The sequence below is a fragment of the Opisthorchis viverrini genome (assembly GCF_000715545.1).
Source record: "Opisthorchis viverrini unplaced genomic scaffold opera_v5_518, whole genome shotgun sequence".
NCBI classification, from domain to species: Eukaryota; Metazoa; Platyhelminthes; class Trematoda; order Opisthorchiida; family Opisthorchiidae; genus Opisthorchis; species Opisthorchis viverrini.
In genome coordinates this window covers 180,291-198,121 of record NW_008752182.1, presented here as the reverse complement: position 1 = coordinate 198,121, position 17,831 = coordinate 180,291, and the positions used below count along the sequence as shown (strand labels likewise).

The window sequence follows — 17,831 nt, the reverse complement described above, 5'->3', positions numbered from 1 at the left end:
GAAGCAAGCACAGTGATTGAGTTAACCGCCCCGTCAGTCTCCACTCGCTTCCGGCTACGCACATCTGGCGATCCAGAGGCTGCTGCGGTGGGATGTGCAGGGGTTGGTATTGTGCTAAGTCACCGGGCGGAAGTATCCTTACTTGACTGGATGCAGGCAACTCGGAATGATTGTGTTAAGCTAGCACTAAGTCCCTTCCCCGTCCACCTTCATTCTTTTCTTTATAATAAGGCTTTCAAATAAGTCATGGTTGTACGGCAGTGAAGTATCGGTGTTAAACACTGATGTCATGCTGTCGATGATGATGATGTTCAAACGAGAGTAACATGAATACAACCTTCTATGTAAGCGAGCTACTCAAACTGTACACCAGGTTATGTCCGGATGGGAGTACTGACTGGCGCCAGAAAGGAGATAAACAAGGCCAACTAAACCCGAAGGTGTATGATGGATAAGCAAAACTCACGGGTTTCCGCGACTTGTTCAAGCTCTCAACAAGTTGTGTCCACGGCTGCAACAAGCCATCGACTAGACCGGAAGCGAATTGCTGATGCAGTGTGGCTTCGGTTTCCAAGGCACTAGCTACGCGCAAGAAGGAATTGTGTACGGACCTTTAAAGTAGGAAATGTCGGAAGGAAGTGAGGGTACAGAGTGGGAATACGGGAACCTTGGATGAGTTAGTCTTCAGTAAAGGATAAACATTCGTCTGGTCGTCACTCGGTTGGGGACAGATACTGGCGATTCTAGTGAGCTACGTTTCCTTGTCCATCCGGGTTCTTGTGTATTTATCCATTCCATTATCAAATCCACTTGAGTGGCTCCCGTGTGGCTACTTCGTACCCCATGTGACCTTAGTCTGCACCTGGCTACAGTGATTAGACTCGGTCAATGTGCGCTAGTTGTTACCTAACTGATAACCGCTTCGCTTCACATATTCTGAACATAGCTAGGCACTACAAAGCGTCAACGAATCAGCCGTCAAACTTTACAGCCCGTCATCTATTTGGTCCCTGTTTTTAATACTATCAACCTCTCCTTAGTAAAACCGGAAAGTTGATATCGTTCGATTTTTCAACAGAGACCCCTCCAAAGGCCACACTCCTGAAGAGTACATAGCAGTGCGACCCGCCGAGCATCAGCTCAGAAGAAAAGACTAACACTATATTCCATAAAAACAATAACAGTTCACGTGGTGGGTAAAATAGGCGGTTGCCGACAAAGAAGATCAAAGATTCACCAGCAGACGCATCGGTGGAATAACAGCTTCCCTTGACACACAGGTCGGATCACACTACTTATGTCACTAATGAAATTTTGCTCACCGTGTTACTGATTTCAACTACTTCAGGTTTCATCAAGTGAGCAGTCACCAAACTCTAGCCGACCTTATTCCGTACTTGAATATCAGAACACAGATAAACACCCAGTTATAAAGTAAGATGGTGTAAGCGAAGGATCCAACATAATAGAAGCTAAAGCTTGCGCTACCACTGAAAGGAGGAGGGTCGTCGCTGCGAAGCCGTTTATAAGGAAACACCAACTGAACAGTTACAGACCATTGGATAGGGAAGCAAAACTTTCATATGTACCTTGTTTACAAAAACTGAATATCCATCTCTCCCTTGAACGCGTCTTCCTGAACTTTTCTAGATATTTATTGAATGTTACTCGATTGCAAGCAAAAGCTACAAAGCGACTCCACAAATTCCGTAACAGATCTCACTTTTCAAGAGACGCGAAGCGGATTTACGAGAAAACGTACTACTCGCATGCCCCATCAGTAGTATCCACCGTTACACCAGTAATCTTCATTTGTTGTCCCCCGCATTTCACACAAGTTAGGCGGTGAAACGACAAGAAAGTTAGCAGGATTCACACTGGGCCATCAAGTTTTACAACCCAGTCTAATAAACCAATCAAAGCAATGCATGGTTGCATTACCGGTTGTTTTTCGATAACAGCATTATCCTGTTAGTAATGAGTAGGCTTAGTCTATCTACTTAAACGCACACGAACGATGCTGCGTATTCTCAGTATACCTCGATGGTCTACATGACACTTGGAATCAAACGGAACAAGTGTATAAGCTGATCAGAAATACCCACGATGGTGGGTGTATGGTCCACCCGTTGCACCTACCTCTTGTGGCTAAACTTCGGTCCACACTTTTAGAAAAGCCACACTAGAGTACTTTAGGGAATACAATGAGAATCGGTTGACTACGCACCCCTTCACCTCGGTTTGAGGTAGACCAGTCCAGAAGTAGTCACACCATGCAAAACGAGCGAGAGTGAACTGGCAGTGAAGCAGAAATCTCTCACGAATATGTAGCCTGAGAGGTTTCTCGAGAGATAAGAGTTGAAAATATCCCCCGGTCTGTGAACGGAAGCGTTAACATTCTGACCTTTTAACTTTACAGCGTATCCCAGTCAATCAAACCTTTGTTGACTTGTCGAGGAAATTCGCATCGACCCTACACAGCACCAAGATTCCTGTTGCTCCATCTCAGTGGAAGCTTCGGGATAGCACCAAGAAACTGAGGGTCGTGTCGCGCGCTTAAATGTCGAGTGTGGCAGAATTCATTATTTATATATGCCGAGTTGTACTCGACCATGATCACCTCAACAACACGCCAGTTGTAGGAAAATGGATTCTCCAACGTCTGAGAAGTGCAGTGAGGATCGTCCAGAAGGAGCAGAAGACAGCAAACTCAGAGCGCTGAAATAAGGCTATTCGGGTAACAAGTACTCAAGTAGCACATAAGGTTGACGGAAACCCAGGGACTGCGCCTACCTGATGAGCCCCAAAAAGGGCGAAACCGGTCGTGGGCTGTCGATGGATTTTCAGCAACCTTGTGAGTAGTACATTACAAACGATTACCCCTGTTTCAAATCGATGGATTTCAGCAACCTTGTGAGTAGTACATTACAAACGATTACCCCTGTTTCAAATTACAGAATGGTTGATATTCATTCCCACATTGTCGATCACCCCTTTTGATCGATCACCGCAACACTTGCTCGAATCCATAAGCTTGCTTTCTCGGGGCTGGAGTACCCCTTTTAACCCTATAATGATCAGAAAAATCGATCTCTATGATAATTGCAGTATAATTTGACTGCATCCGCACTGTGAACATGCTGACTTAATGACTCAAGTTCCAAAAAAGCATTACAAAATAGTGAAAGTAGATAGCATTAGCCCGACATAATCGGGCCCTAAATTGATATGATTATTCCAAATCAATGCCAGTGGACAATACTGGAACGAAATGACCGACAACACAAAAAAACCAAGGAGAACACACATGGAATTACCAGTGGATGCATTTCGGTTTCAAAGATGGATTTCGGGCAACAATGACGACTCGGTCGTCCTAATCGTAAGGGTTTCGAAAACCGCCCCTTTTGACATAGCGGGAGGCTTCCAGAATGGACTGTGTTTGGTCCGCTCGCACGCGAGAAACCGCAAGACCCAATCAGGCACCGCACACGTGACGACCGCATGACTCATGTTTGTCTATTATCTAGGACAGTTTAGCACTGTCTGCAATGCTAAGTCAGCCGAGTGGTATGCGACACAGAGCGATATTCCATACGGAGTATGGATAGCGCATAATACTGAACAGTACTATACGGTGCTATGCTGAACACAATGAAGGTAAGGTATCTGCGCCAAACTTGTTTTTTTTTCGTAATGACCGGAAAGCGGGTTAAAAGAGGCCGCTATGATGCATACTGGGACACAACTGTATAGGTCGAGGTTCCAGAAACCCTTTATGAACGACAGATGTGCTGGAACTTTTGCAACAAGCTATCCAGCTCGCTTAGCCAAATGAAGGAGAATCGCTCGTTCAAACAACACGAAAGCCTCATCAATGACTGGTGATTTTTGAAGACCTCATGGGCCTTTTCACACAATAGTATAAAAACGTAAAGATTCAACTGACATATTCATTCGCATACCGATTTGGTTTTGACGAGAATCTCATCCGGAATCCAGCCGAATCTCTCGATTTTTCACTATGTTCTCGAGAAGGCTGAAAACGGTCGTGCGCTGTCAAAGAGTTTTCAGCAACTTTATGGGTAGTGATTTACGTCCTTAGGACGGATGCTATGTGATGAATGACACTTGGGTAGTACTGCGTTGTTGAACCCTTAGGCTTAGGGTTTGTGAAGGTAACGTCACAACCAGGGTCAGGGCAGTCTAAGCATCATTCCCTTGACATAAAATGCACCAGAAAGTTCCGCGTATGTACTTCATATCAATAATTTACACACCGATGACCGACTGAAAACCCGGCCCAATTTTGAAACAGGTGCTGATCGTGGGTGTATTTTTTCAAGCCTAATGTCGAGGTCAAACGATGGAATACAAACACACAGGAAAAAATCGAAAAATCGTTTAGCTGTAGCACCCTTTGGGCACCTGTCATGCCACCAAAAGGAAGCACGAGGGTTGGGATACTGCCAGGTCACCCAAGCCCAGAGAGGGGAAGTCGAGAGGCAAAGGTCGGGTTCGAACCATGGACGTTCCAGTCCATAAATCCGCGCTCTAAGCCATCTCACCCCCCAAGCACACAGGATTTTGATGGTAGTATGGAAAAAATAATGAAGAATTCATGGAGATGTAGCTAGATGTAACTACATGTTCTAAACAGGCGATGAACATAGTGTTCGTGAAAATACCTGATCGTCTGAACGGCATACACAGTTTCCCAAGGACACCGACGGTAATCGGTACATCGCTCGGACGTACGACGCTTTTACCCTGAAATCTTACAGACCGGCCTGCAGGGTGGTGAAATTCTGTTACTCCCCAATCAACAGCAGCGTCATTCAATCAAACAGCCGACAAAAGTCACTCTAAAGTGCCGCTGTTTACCCGCATTAAGGCTGATATATTTCCCAAATTCTATACTCTGAGTGATTAGATACTACCAAAACAAACAACTCTCGCAAAACAACCCAAAATCTCGGTTAAAAATCAACTGTTTACGAAGTTTCTGGAATAGGGACAGTTCAAAACTTCACGTCTCACTCCGACGATAAAATCGATGAAATAACACATCCACAAAACGTACCCGTCATACACTGAACCCAAGGCATCACGAAGGCGTACACTCAAGCGTGACAATCCGCGGGCATAGGTAGACTGAAGTTCACTCCTGCAACATATAATGAGACCGGAACAGATGAACCGAACCAAAATCCAATGAAAATATAAACTGTGACACCTGGTTGTGGGGCTACGCTGCTGTTCCGTCCCACAGGGTGGATAATAACAACAGTAAAGTCAACGTACGAACTTACATAAAATTCCCATAAAAACAAGGGCAGAAGCCACATCACTGTCAAAATAGGCGGAAGTATGAGCACTCTCCAGTTTTGGAATTCACAAAAAGATTCAGGAACGACTCTAGCTTCTGATTCATTCTTGGATGTGTAAATTTTTAGGATTCAATAGAGTTGGACAATCTCATCCATGGACCAGGCCGGTGTTGGCCTACTTAATCACCGAGTAAGCACACAGCCATAGAACGTAGGCCTAATCAGACAGTCATCGACAACTGACAGATGATGACATACCAACCGTACCCACTGTTTACATAATACGCAAGTCCCTGTGTCAATCAGTGAATGGTGTGGAGTCACAGAACCAGTCGATGGACGCCTCACGTAGTAAACATTCCCGCACACACAAGTCAAAGGTGAAGCGAAGAACAAAGACATTCACTGAGGCTTCTTGAGATCCAACTTGGAGATATATAATATTCCACCTGTCCAAAGCTCCCCTAGGTGGCAAGCTCCCCGACACTACCATTTGGACTCTTAAAAAATCAACAAATCTTTTCAGTAAAATGTATTGACTCGGTTGAAATGGATCAGCAGGGATGACAGACTTAATCCACTGCTTACCACTTCCGCTGAATGGAAATAATCAGTGATGACGTGTTGTTTTCTTGCTATTTCCCCGTGACTTTATTTCCTGTGGCCACTTGTCTAAACTCCTTTCCTCAACTTTCCTATCAATCCACAAAACGGCATTGAATGAACCGCTTGCTCTACGATGGCGTAAAAGCTAACCGAACGGACAGAGTGCGAGTGAACAGCAGACACATGCATGGAACAACAGGATATTGCAACGATCACCGTTTCGCTTCGTTGATGTGCTGTATCCTGTAAAATGAAGTTCCGGGCCCTGCCAACACACGAGGACACATATCTTCCTACAAAGTGAGGTGTTCAATATGAATTCACCGGTCTAAGCTTACTGAGACCAACAGTAAACCGAAAACGATCTGGGTGTCGACGGTCAGGAAACCAGAAATCAACTCAAGCAGAGAAGAACAGATCCAATATCGAGTTAGGCGAGTTTATGCTAGATAAATCAACGCGAGTTTCGTGTTCATTGGTCAGATTGAATCTCGAATGTTCAGGCAGAAACAGGTATGAAATCGGAGGTTTCTTGGCCCATAACTAACTGCACTGATCAAGCTATGTGAAACGCATGGGGTCGAATGGCATTTCTGTGTGAACAGTTGAAGAGTGGTTTGCGAGAACGGGGAAGAGACGCATAAACAGGCTTCAGGAAAGTCTACAAGACATTAATTTGGATGCAGGCACCTGGGTAAAACAGTGTTCACGGAGGTGCCGAATTTCTAAAGCAAGGATGTTGCGATACTTTAACATAAACTGTTCGCCACTGAGTGACTGTCCCGATACCCACGAAACTTTGAAGTTGCCCGAGTTTTGGACGTCCCATTTAGGGAATCAGACTCGCGAGACACATGTTTGATGATGCATTGTTGGTAGAGGGGAGCCGATGAATGAGCTGGGGGTGAGTTTGGTGCATTACACCGCTGAAATAACTAGTCTTGCGTTGCACTCAGTGGAATGACTGTGTGACAGTATGCGACAGAAGTGCGATATTTTATTAAAACGTCAAAGAACTGGTAAAGGACACTAGGATCTCATTGGCTAGTGTCGTGCTGTTGTCCCGTAAAACACGACCATGCCCAGACCTAGACAGGCCTCTGTGTGAGTCTCCCCACCAGTCAATACCCAACAGAACTTACATCGAACTCACGAATTCACATGCAGTGGTATGTCAGGCTCCGCATAGACCACTTGTGTTAAAGTAACCATACGCAGAAAGTTAGTGATAAACCGTTGCTGACAGACGAGTCCGTGGCAGATGTCGGTCAACCATTATATACACAAATATATAAATATACACATAATCAGTTCCACACTATCCCATTTTCGCCTCCTGTTAAGTCAGGTTTTTACTGCCGACGTTTTTCAAAGAAGACCACCAAATGACCACAGAGAATAAGCCAATCGTTCAGCTGAACATCCTAGCTGCCATGCCACCCAAGGGAAGCACGAGGGCTGGAATACTACCAGAGAAATCGAGAGATAGAAGTCGGGTTCGAACCACGGAACTTCCGGTCAGTAAATTCGCGCTCTAACCACTTGGTCCATCACGACTATCCCAACGAATAAACTCGTTTTCCACCCTCCACCATTTTGATCATGAATCAACAAATGACAGTCTCCAACCTCTAAGCCTCAACCTTCAGCCCCTCTACGCTCAGTTCAAAAGAAGTGATATTCAAAGGAGAAACCAGAAGATCCAGCTAGATTAACTTATCAAGGAGACTACAAGGAATACACAGTGAGTGCCGTCACAACAAAAATTCTTTCGCCTCTAGAAGCCTGATGAAGCAGACCCGATAACGACACTGAGGCCAATATCGATAAGCTCTTACCACTTTCACACAAAAATCACACCGAATGGATGGTGTTTCAACACGAGTGCACCAAATCACGATAGAAAATTAACAGACTTGGTGTTGAAGTGTCAAAGTGTGCAATTTTTAAACTGGACAGCATAGTCCGGATAGAGAACCAAAAATGTTTCTATCACAGATGGGGTGCATTGCGGTTGAGGATGTAGTGAGGACATTTGAAGCGTCTGGACAAAGATCAGGTCGAATATGACCTTCAAGAAGTTTAGGACAAAGAACGTTGCATCACGTGGATTGCACCGGTATTTCAATGGGTCAGGAATGACTCTATCAGACTTTCACACAAAAAACACAGGTATTGAACGAATACTCTGATGATAATCATAAATGATAAAAAACTGAGAAACCAAATGTGTCGAACAACACCGATCCCGAACACTGTACTGAGAGTCACCTGTAAGGAAAAGTACTACTGAAAGGAATGATGAAAAAATAACAAGAGGGGTTAAAGGAGGCATCTAGTGCCAGCTTGGTATAGGCGTTACGGAGCGCCTACATTTCGGGGGACAAACCAACCATATCTTACGTTTTTAACCGTGAATTGGGATAATCAAGCGGATCCCAGCTTAGGAGACGGGTCTAATCGACAGAATCGAAACTCTCCGCAGTTTGTCATCCCCAACATTGGGTCAAGGAGTAACCAACACTCCGCATGCATGACGCTGAAGCGGTTACGAAGAGCATCAATCCTTTCTGTAGACGGTGATTCACCATGCGCAATATATGATCAGGCAACCGCAGATTTTGGTGCTGAATACACCGTTAGATTGAAGGCCCTATCGCACGACCGGACATCACCGGAGACAACAACATCAGTCATGACACTGATGCTTCAGTGTTTCACCGGACAGTCTTCTAATCGTCCCATTGCGGACTCATTGGTGTCAACCAATGAAAGGTAGCGCCTGGAATGATGTGCAGCCATGAGATTCCGGATTCCTACTTCTCCGTCCAAAGTTTTTGTGTAGTTCGGGGATTCAGCCGAATAACCGGACAGCGATGGGGCAGTTAGCTTAACGAAGGTGTTCGAATGTGCCATTATTGTACACAATACGCAGTTTCAACTGAGTCCATGGTGCCATCAACAGCGGTCGGTTGTCCAGCTTACTTCAGCGTGAACGTTAAGGGCAGTCAGATAAACCGGATCTCGATAACTGAAGTGATTCCGTGGTATGGCGATGGAAAACAGACTGAAGTGGTCAGCGCTCACAGACGGGCCTATCAAAGGAATACTAATGGTGGAGTGGGGCAAGGGAACAAAAGTACGAGGAAAAGAATGAAGGCGTCATTAATAGAACGTTCTCGCTTACCCACGCTACTGTGTTAAAAATTTAAAGCGACCCGGATGATGAGACAAAGTGCTGCTAGACTGTTTCTGGCTGCGGACTACTGCCATGGTGTTAGAACCCAGACAATAGGTGTACCAGAGTCTACAAGCAAAAGACAGTGGTACTCGGTGGGAAATACCGGGATACTGCAGGTTTTGAAGATCAGGTCATCACACATGCTTCAACCCCAAATATGGAGAGCAAGGAGACCGCGTCAGTCAGACTTCTACAGATGGATCTGCCTTGTAGGGAACACGGCGAGTGTCACGCAGGCACCCCCTAGTGTAGCTCAGTGGGTCACGGGGTGGGGGCACAAAGCACTTCACCTTGGGTAAGGTCCCGTCAACTCGTGAGAGAATCCTTGATCCCAGTGATCTACAACCTTCAAATTTCCTCACTGGTTAGTCAGTGTAACATCTAGACTGTATGCCAAGTAGCATAAGTGGAACAACTACCGCTTAGGGAACTGGAAGAAACAAATCTATCATTAAAGTGTAACAGATTAGAAAAAAGGAGATAAAGAGGGAGAATGTACTTACTTTTCTTGGAATATCTGCACAAGAGTTTGAGTGAATTCAGTTGCACGCTTATGTTCGTTCAGTTGTATATCAAAGCCCCAACGATGCTGAGAAAGGTTGACGGAGACACATTGATGTAATCAACAAGAGCAAGTGAATTTCAGTTACTTCATCACAGAAAGTAGCATTTCTGATGGATTAAGTACTCGGCTACACAGCAAATAAGTGATAAAATACCCACAAGTCGTATGGACAGTACGGCAGAAAAGTCCTTCATCAATAAAAACTTATATAGTGCATAAAGGAATATCCAATAAATGGCAGCCATACTAGAGTGAGCGACGTTTCATCCACATGCTGCCGGACTGTAACGACAAACTGCTTTCCTCCTAAGGCATACCTTGGGAGTTGTTTTTCAGAAAATGAACTCGACTTTTACGGTAACACCAGGAACCGCACCGCTGATGCAAAATATACACCCAAAAGGACGCAGTAATTCCATCCCAGAGAGAACGATTATCTTCAGTCTACGTTAGAAGAAACCCCCAAGCAAAATCATATCCGGCTGAAGCGTCACTTGTGCAAGAAATGCACGCTACACACCACCCAGATTCCCCATACATGACTAGGTTTTGAGTAGGAGAGAATTGAATTCAAAAATGAGCTGGTCTGTAAACAGGACCCAGGGTTTATTCTGTCTGGCTCTCGAAAATCCGACAGAATAATGTGCGTCTTCGCCATCACTTGTGGGTTGTGACATGCTGTCTGGAACAATTGGTGCAGAAAACCAACTAAACTGTCTACCCATGTACTTCACCCGGCGTTCTACTCATCTTTCCAGAAGAACTAAGTTAAACGCCACCCTCAGATGGTTTGGCTAACCCTAGTCCATCTCACATCAAATGGAAGAAATTGTAAAGGTCTCAAGTTGTAGACGCTACTTTTGGTTCGTAAACTCGCTGAGTCCCTCAGACCAGCTTAAACTCGCCTGGTTTTCTTAAGTGCAGCTTGGTTGCTGAATTTGGAAATATATCGACGAAATTCGAGTGAACCACAGCGCAACCTTATCCAATGCATGGTGTGATTCTGAGACACTACCGAGAGACACCAAGACGGTTATTTGAGATGCCTTCTAATATGACAACCGGAGTGAACGAAGTGTCAATGGTCAACATTACCAATGTGCGGAGAATACGTCTGAAACAAGGGGCAAGCGAGAGCTGAGACGACATAACAGAGAGCTGAAGGGATGAGGATTTGATTTAAAGGTTATCCTGCGCCAAAAAAGATAAAGATAAAGATAAAGCGTTCAGCTGTAGCACCCTTCCGGTGCCTAGCTGCCGTGCCACCCGAAGGAAGCACGAGGGCTGGGATACTGCCAGGTTGCCCAAGCCTAGACAGGGGAAGTCGAGTGGCGGAGGTCGGATTCGAACCGCGGACCTTCAGGTTAGTAATCCGCGCTCTAACCACTTCGGCCATCTCGCCCCCCTGCGCCCATCCTGCGCCAATCGGGTGACCAAACCATAAAACACATTACCGGAAATTCTAGTAGAGATCCTGGTAACTACCGCCTCCAAGATAGAACTTGATGCATGTTAGTCACACGCGGGAGTACTCAGTTCCCTATGCGTGAGGTTGAAGTGCATTGTGCGATGTTAAATTTTGATGTTGTCGTTCAGTGCGTTGCTTTCATACAGAGCAAGTCGACAAACCAGTCTTCATGATTATGATCTACTGTTGCGACATTCGCCTGCGGTGGAAACTGTGTTGGGACTGCATCCTACCATGGGCCACCTGTCTGGGATGGAAGACAACGAAACGGCTTCTGATAAATTCGGAACACGCACCTTGTCCCAGGTTTTCGTTTGGATTTGGATTAAATGTGAAAAAGGACGTCGATAAGTTTGGCCCGGTGAAACGGTGGGTCTATTAGTCACCTGTTCCGGTACTATACTGTTGCGGAGACAGAGTGGGCATCCGAGAAGCTCGGGAAATAACACCGCAATGCTGTGACTATTTGCAATCAGGCATTTTAGAAAATCGTACCTCTCGTGACAACAGTATGTGACTACAGCGAGTTTTACGATGGTGAGATTAAGGAGACTCCCACAGGTGTAACCAGAATAATCAGGGTTTGTAAAGTAAGGATAAGGTTATCGCTCAACTCTCCTATGCGGAGGTTGGCTGTGGTAGTTTGCTCAAACAGGGTAGGTCATAGAGTCGTATGGAAAGTTTGGTGGCTCTAATTTGTGTTTCTTTCCGCAGGCTTCAGTCACTCTCGAGACATGAATCCCAAGTCTGGACCGCAGATTCGACAAGTAGTCTTAAGTAGGCACACACAAGCTCCTTCGGAACCGTTCAATCAACTGGACCAAAGATACAACACGCAAGGACGGGGTATCTGTTGGTTGTGGGGTAGATATTCTGGTAGTAAGCTGTGCTCCAAAGCCCGTGTTGGATGATGATCTCGAAGTCCCTTTCGGGACTTGAATCGTGCAGCTCCTGATATCCTGAACTGTAAATCAGGAGGAAAAGGCAGAGGGAAAACATCTGGCACTCATTTGTACTAAATGGATAATAGGTGACCATGGACCACCTATAAACTGTTTTCAGGTCCGGATGTAGCATGGAATAATTCTGGCTAGTCACACCTTAGTATGTCCAGTGAAGAGTTGACAGAAGCCGTACGAGGTTGCCGGCAGACCGTTGAAAAGTACGAAACAGCAGGAGCCCCAGAAAGGAACTATGTGGAACTCCGCAGAATGGCAGCAGGAGTTCCGACACTATTTTGCCAACCTAAGATCTAGTCGGCTGCTTTCAGGATGCTTGTAATGTAGCTCAATGTGGTAAATGGGGACAATCCCTAATTGACACTTCAGAAGTGTCAACATGGTTGCATGGTAGGTTTCGGCTCGTAGCAGGCCAAACAGCCGGTTGAGGTAAACCGACCACTTCTGTTTATATACATTAGACATTGAGTGGTTCTGCTCTTACCCTATTGCTCCCACACAGCACCACATAGGTCTCCTTTGTGACACCCCCAGGCGCAATCCTATCTGTCCATCTTCTTGTTGGTTGAAATTTTATTCGATTAATATTGGCTGGGATGCGAATGTCCATGGTCAAGAAAGCAGAAGAGAAGAGACATCGTGTGTTTGGTGAATTAGTTCTACGGGCTAGAGGATGGTTTCTAGATATAAATCTGCTTGCACAATGTCCTAAAGGACGCTAAAGTCTGATATTATGTGTAAAACCCCATTTTATACTCTGTGTAAGTGTGGACCACACGTCGAAAGCCCAGAACGATAAAAAAGTCCGGTATTCAAACGTTTCGAATAAAAGTTCTTTAATCTGTAGGAGAGATCCAGAACAGAAGGGTTTTTGTTATCCTTGTGTGGTGTGGCTTGGTTCGTGAGGTTGAATAGTCAAACGTGCGTCGTTAGCTCATGCGGTCGGTCCTTAAACTTGTAAGCACTAACGTTGGTGAGAAAACATGAGTTGAACTCTTCCATCTTCAAATGACTCAAATATGTAACGGCCCGTAAAACTGCTGATAATTTACCACCATATGTTGATAGACGGTTTGAAGGGCAAAATATCACACCTCCGATAGATTTGTCTCTGCTTTTAAAAAGACCTCGGAACTGAGTGTAAGAAACTTGAAAACACGGACTATACAGTTCAAGATATTGCGGCGAAAAAGGACAACTCCGTTATTTCTTTCCAGTCAGTAGTGTCCGATGACATACAGGTCCTCCAGGGAAATTTCTACATCCAGGATACCAGTGAGACACGCTCTCTTGGCAGATATGTCCCAGAGAGCTAGCGAGTGACGTCCTTGATTGCTGCTACAGCGGAATGCAAAGCACCTGCTAATGAGCAATCCGTCTATACAGAGATGGAGATGGTTGGTAGACTGAATCTTCTTGAACGCGTCTATGGTCGTCTTCTAGAGCTAATGGACGCCCTAATTGGGAGGTCTAGATGGTTTGGCTAGAGTTCACTAAATTCCGAATAATACCGACGTCTGTCGCGGTGCACGCTGGAATGCTTGGAGCTGAGTGAAGCCACGGATCCGCGAGAGTGGCCTACCGGTGAGGGTATGAATTTATCATTCCATCGGTCTTAAGAGCTACTTGTAGAACGTGTCGTCCATTGCCGAACTAGTTACCAATCTGGCAACGTCAGTCATTATCACCTCCTTAGGGCTGTATGGCGTTGATTCACTTTTGCTGTCTACCAAGATATTGGGGTCACTTAGCTCACGGAAACCACAAACGAAAACTGAACACCTACTACGTTGCCACTCGGCCTCAGCAGCTCACTTCTTCGCTAAATCCCTTTACTCTGTACATTATTAGGCTGGCCCAGTTAGCTTACCATGTCTACTGTTTGCTGATAATCGCGATCTATACAGATCGGTAGCTACTCCAACAGACACCGTTCAACTCCCAGATATGAACACAACCTAGCAGTAAGGTGACCAAATCCGCCTCACAATCAATCAGAAATTTCGGCTCCACACTGGCATACCTGAAAGCCAGTATAATGACACAGTTATTGGACTTCCAGGACCGAAGACGTAGTACATCTTGGAGTCCCGACCCGTGGAGACCACGGCACACTTCTGAACGCAAAAGGCAACTGCGCGCTGCAGACACTGAGATGGAGCTTCGTATTCCAGACGGCTGATACCGTGCAAGGATATTCATCTTGATCTTCTGCTAGAATATGACACACCCGGGATCCTTCCTGCATCTAGAACGGAGAACCTACAGCTGGAGTATATACAATGTAATTAAGACACCCTCGGATTATGATGTAAATCTTTACGGACAACCCCACCGCGATAGACTCCAGGATGACTCTAACGAAGGCCAAATCGTCATCTGCCCTTATCAACCTGGACCAGAACGTTTGTGACGAACCAGAAGAAAATCTTAGGAGCCGGAGCTCCTTAGCGGGTGGTGAGTCGAGTCTTCGAGTGAGTGTGGTTTGGTTTCCTAAATAGAATCTGATCGCATATGTTCCTGTGATACCTTGCGACCTGCAATTGATAGTGCAGTTGGCACTGTATATTAGGACAGATTACCACAAAGGCTTTTCGTTGCTTGGGCAGGTCAGGACCAGAATATTTTCTGGGGGAGTCCGGTTAAGCTGGTCGTCCATTCAGATGGGGTTTTGGGTTTCGGAGTGATAGTCGTGTAAGTGCTACTTCAATAAACCTGAATGAATGGAGGTAGCGAATAGCCTGAGATGTTTACGCAGCTTGGACGTCGAACGCGGACCTGACAGGATGTTAGGCAATTAGCAAGTTTGACACCATGTCACACAAGGCAGATAATTGTTGCCTGAAGACCTGTAGCAATCCATAAAAGCGTCGAAGAACCACATTGTGCTTTCAGAACGTACGTGTTCGCGAAAACCATTCATTCGGAGCTCGGCACTAGCATCATATGGTGTTCCATATGGAACGATCTCCCACAAGTTGTGTATCCGGTGGCTTCACACACCAGACTGTCACACTGTGGTACTCGAAGAATGAGTTTGCTCTTCGCCGCTTTCGTGTGGCCTTGACGACCCACTGCGAGCTGGCTCCCTAAATGACATCATGCGGACGGAAACACTTTGACGCGGCTGTTCACAACCATGATTATTAACGGATTCATCAGAACATATTCGTCGAAAAATTCGAGGGGGGCGATAACACTCGTGGGTCTCTAAACGTGAATCTAGACATCAGTTAGACTGATAACGTTTCAGCGAGCGTGAAGGAACACCCAAACAAGGTCCGATAGCAAAACTCACAGCTGCGCTCGACAATCCGTTGGGGAAAGCCTCCATAGGCAAATCTCCGCCGGAGTGTTGTCAAGGTCAAGGTCAAAGGGAGGAGCGTAAACCATGGATTTACGGTTTCACGAATCAACACTCAGGGTCAATACTTGCACCCAAGTTTCCCAGGTGGGTTTTGTTTTTGCCGTCTAACGGCTGCCGTTCACCTGAAAGGCGCAAGCAAGAGCGCTGCTCTTTAAGTTCTCAGCGAGCGGGAAGTAAGCTTGCCTGCTTGAGTACTCCCATAAAGTGTTTAAAATTGCTTGGAACTGGGTTCTGGATGGAGCGTAGACAACCGTCGGAGGAAGGCTATTCCACGCAGAAACTACCCAAAATGAGAAAAATTTTTGCTTCATGAAAGTGTGCGCTGTGAGCTCGAGAATATTATTACCATTTCCCTGTTATGTATATGCTGGTCCAGACCATGTTCAAACTGGGCATAAGTAAGAAATAGGTCTCCTCGGCGAGAAAACAAGCGAAAGAAGTCAAGTACCACGGTATGCGCTTCATAATCCACGGATTTAAAGCTGGCAGCCATCTTCGAAGCGGCTTGCTGGACATGCTCAACAAGGGCCACGTCCTTCATGCTCCCCTAGTAGACACATTGGTTGGCGTTTGTGGCGTTTTGTACCTTTATTTTGCTTCCATTATAAATATTTATTTTGTCAATTGCACAGTCGTTTTTGTTTGAACACGAAAAACCACAAAAAACACTTGTATAATTTCACGCAATGCAAACGTGGTCATGTACTTCGATTCTCTATCTCTTGATTTCGCTCGCGTTCGTAGCTGTCATTCGCGAGTCTCATGTACTAACTCTGGTGTCAAAACATTTCGGATTATCTTTGGGACATATCATGTATGGGAACTGTTCAGAAGGAGACCCCTGGGCCACCATAATTGGATTATTGTTTATTCGCTGACATGGGTCAACGACGAACTATTTTAAAGAGAACAATTATTAGTGAGTCTGTTCCACTTGACATCTTGATTACTTTATACCCAATCGAGCGTTGGTATTTTTATTCCTTTGCTACGCACTCCTGGTAAAGTGACTTATTGGGAAGGCAGACCACTGCACATATTCAAGAAGCGTCTGACGTACAATATTTGGAAATTCATGTGAATTATGTGGGGAAAGGTGCTCCGAATCATCCGTGGAACGGCGAATGCCTCTTCGGCCGATTTCTCATGGTGCAGTTAATGTCTTCTGATCCTTTCACACCATGCACGACAAAGGCGTTGGCTGAGTACTCTCCGAATGACATATGGACACTTTTCGTCATTCAGATGAAGGTGCCAGTCCAACGACCACTGCGTTGCTGCACCTGCATCCATCTAGAGGAAGTAGCATCAGTACTCCAGGATTTCAGGTTGTCCGCAAAAGTAGACTGGGACTTGCATGAATATCTGGAAGTTCGTTGACGTATATCTGAAACAATATTGGTCCAAAAGCGGAGCCTTAAGGAAATTCAATTGAGACCGGGGCCGGAGAAGAGCAGCTAAATCTTGCGTTCAGCCGGAATGATCTGGCTGATAGGAATGCTGTGATCCAGTGTAAGGTTTTCCACTGAATCCCTTGAGACTCGAGTTTGTGGAGCAGCGTGACTTTTGGGACTCGAGCCAATGGTTTTGAGAAGTCGAAAAATATGGCGTTCGATATGAGTACCTCGTCCTTGGCCTGGGTAAAACTGTTCATGGATGCGAGCACGTTCTTCATGCAAGAAATGTTTGAGAAAAATCCTTGTTGAATTATGGCTAGGGAGGTAATGTGATCCAGGATGGCTCGCTAAAGGGTTCACTCGATCATCTGTCACGGCACGCTGGTGAGCCTTTTAGACCTGTAGCTGCTGGGCGATAGTTGGTCACCAGTTTTGTGGAGTGGCGTGACAACCGCTTCTTTCCAAGCGGGGGGAAGGTGGCCTCCGGTAAGCGACTGACGGAACACCAGATATAAATGATCTGCCAGTGTAAACGACATCTCCTTCAGGATCCTTGGGTGGGCCTCGTCACGCCCCAACACACACAACGGGTTGGACTTGTGCAAGAGTTGACTATTGTTTTCCACTGCGAAGGCCAAGTCGGTAGATACGTCTTGAGAAGATTGCATGTGACGAGGACGCTGGGGCAGAATATAGATCAGTATGGTACCCCTTGTAGACCTCAGATGCTGCTTTTGTTTGACACACGGTTTTCACGTTCCTATCCCCCAAGGAGAACGCGGTTTCCTTATTCTTCCGGGAGTGTCTCATATATTTAAACAGAACATTTCCGTTTTTCTTAGCGTGGTCTTGAATGGTGGTTAGATGTTGTGTGTTCCATCGGCGAAGTTCTGATTTA

General features: G+C 45.7%; 2 protein-coding genes across 2 annotated transcripts; one reads left to right on the top strand and one right to left on the bottom strand.

Moving 5' to 3' along the window:
• Nucleotides 1-340: 340 nt before the first annotated feature.
• Nucleotides 341-10,891, bottom strand: T265_11561 (hypothetical protein; the record flags this gene model as incomplete). Its single annotated transcript, XM_009178244.1, has 4 exons — nt 341-611; nt 5,084-5,167; nt 9,681-9,766; nt 10,838-10,891. The coding sequence occupies 4 exons, from the start codon at nt 10,889-10,891 to the stop codon at nt 341-343; spliced, it is 495 nt and encodes a 164-aa protein (XP_009176508.1).
• A 488-nt stretch (nt 10,892-11,379) lies between these two features.
• T265_11560 (hypothetical protein) lies at nt 11,380-15,849 on the top strand (the record flags this gene model as incomplete). The annotated part of the gene is made up of 2 exons (XM_009178243.1): nt 11,380-11,579; nt 15,423-15,849. The coding sequence occupies 2 exons, from the start codon at nt 11,380-11,382 to the stop codon at nt 15,847-15,849; spliced, it is 627 nt and encodes a 208-aa protein (XP_009176507.1).
• Nucleotides 15,850-17,831: the final 1,982 nt, after the last annotated feature.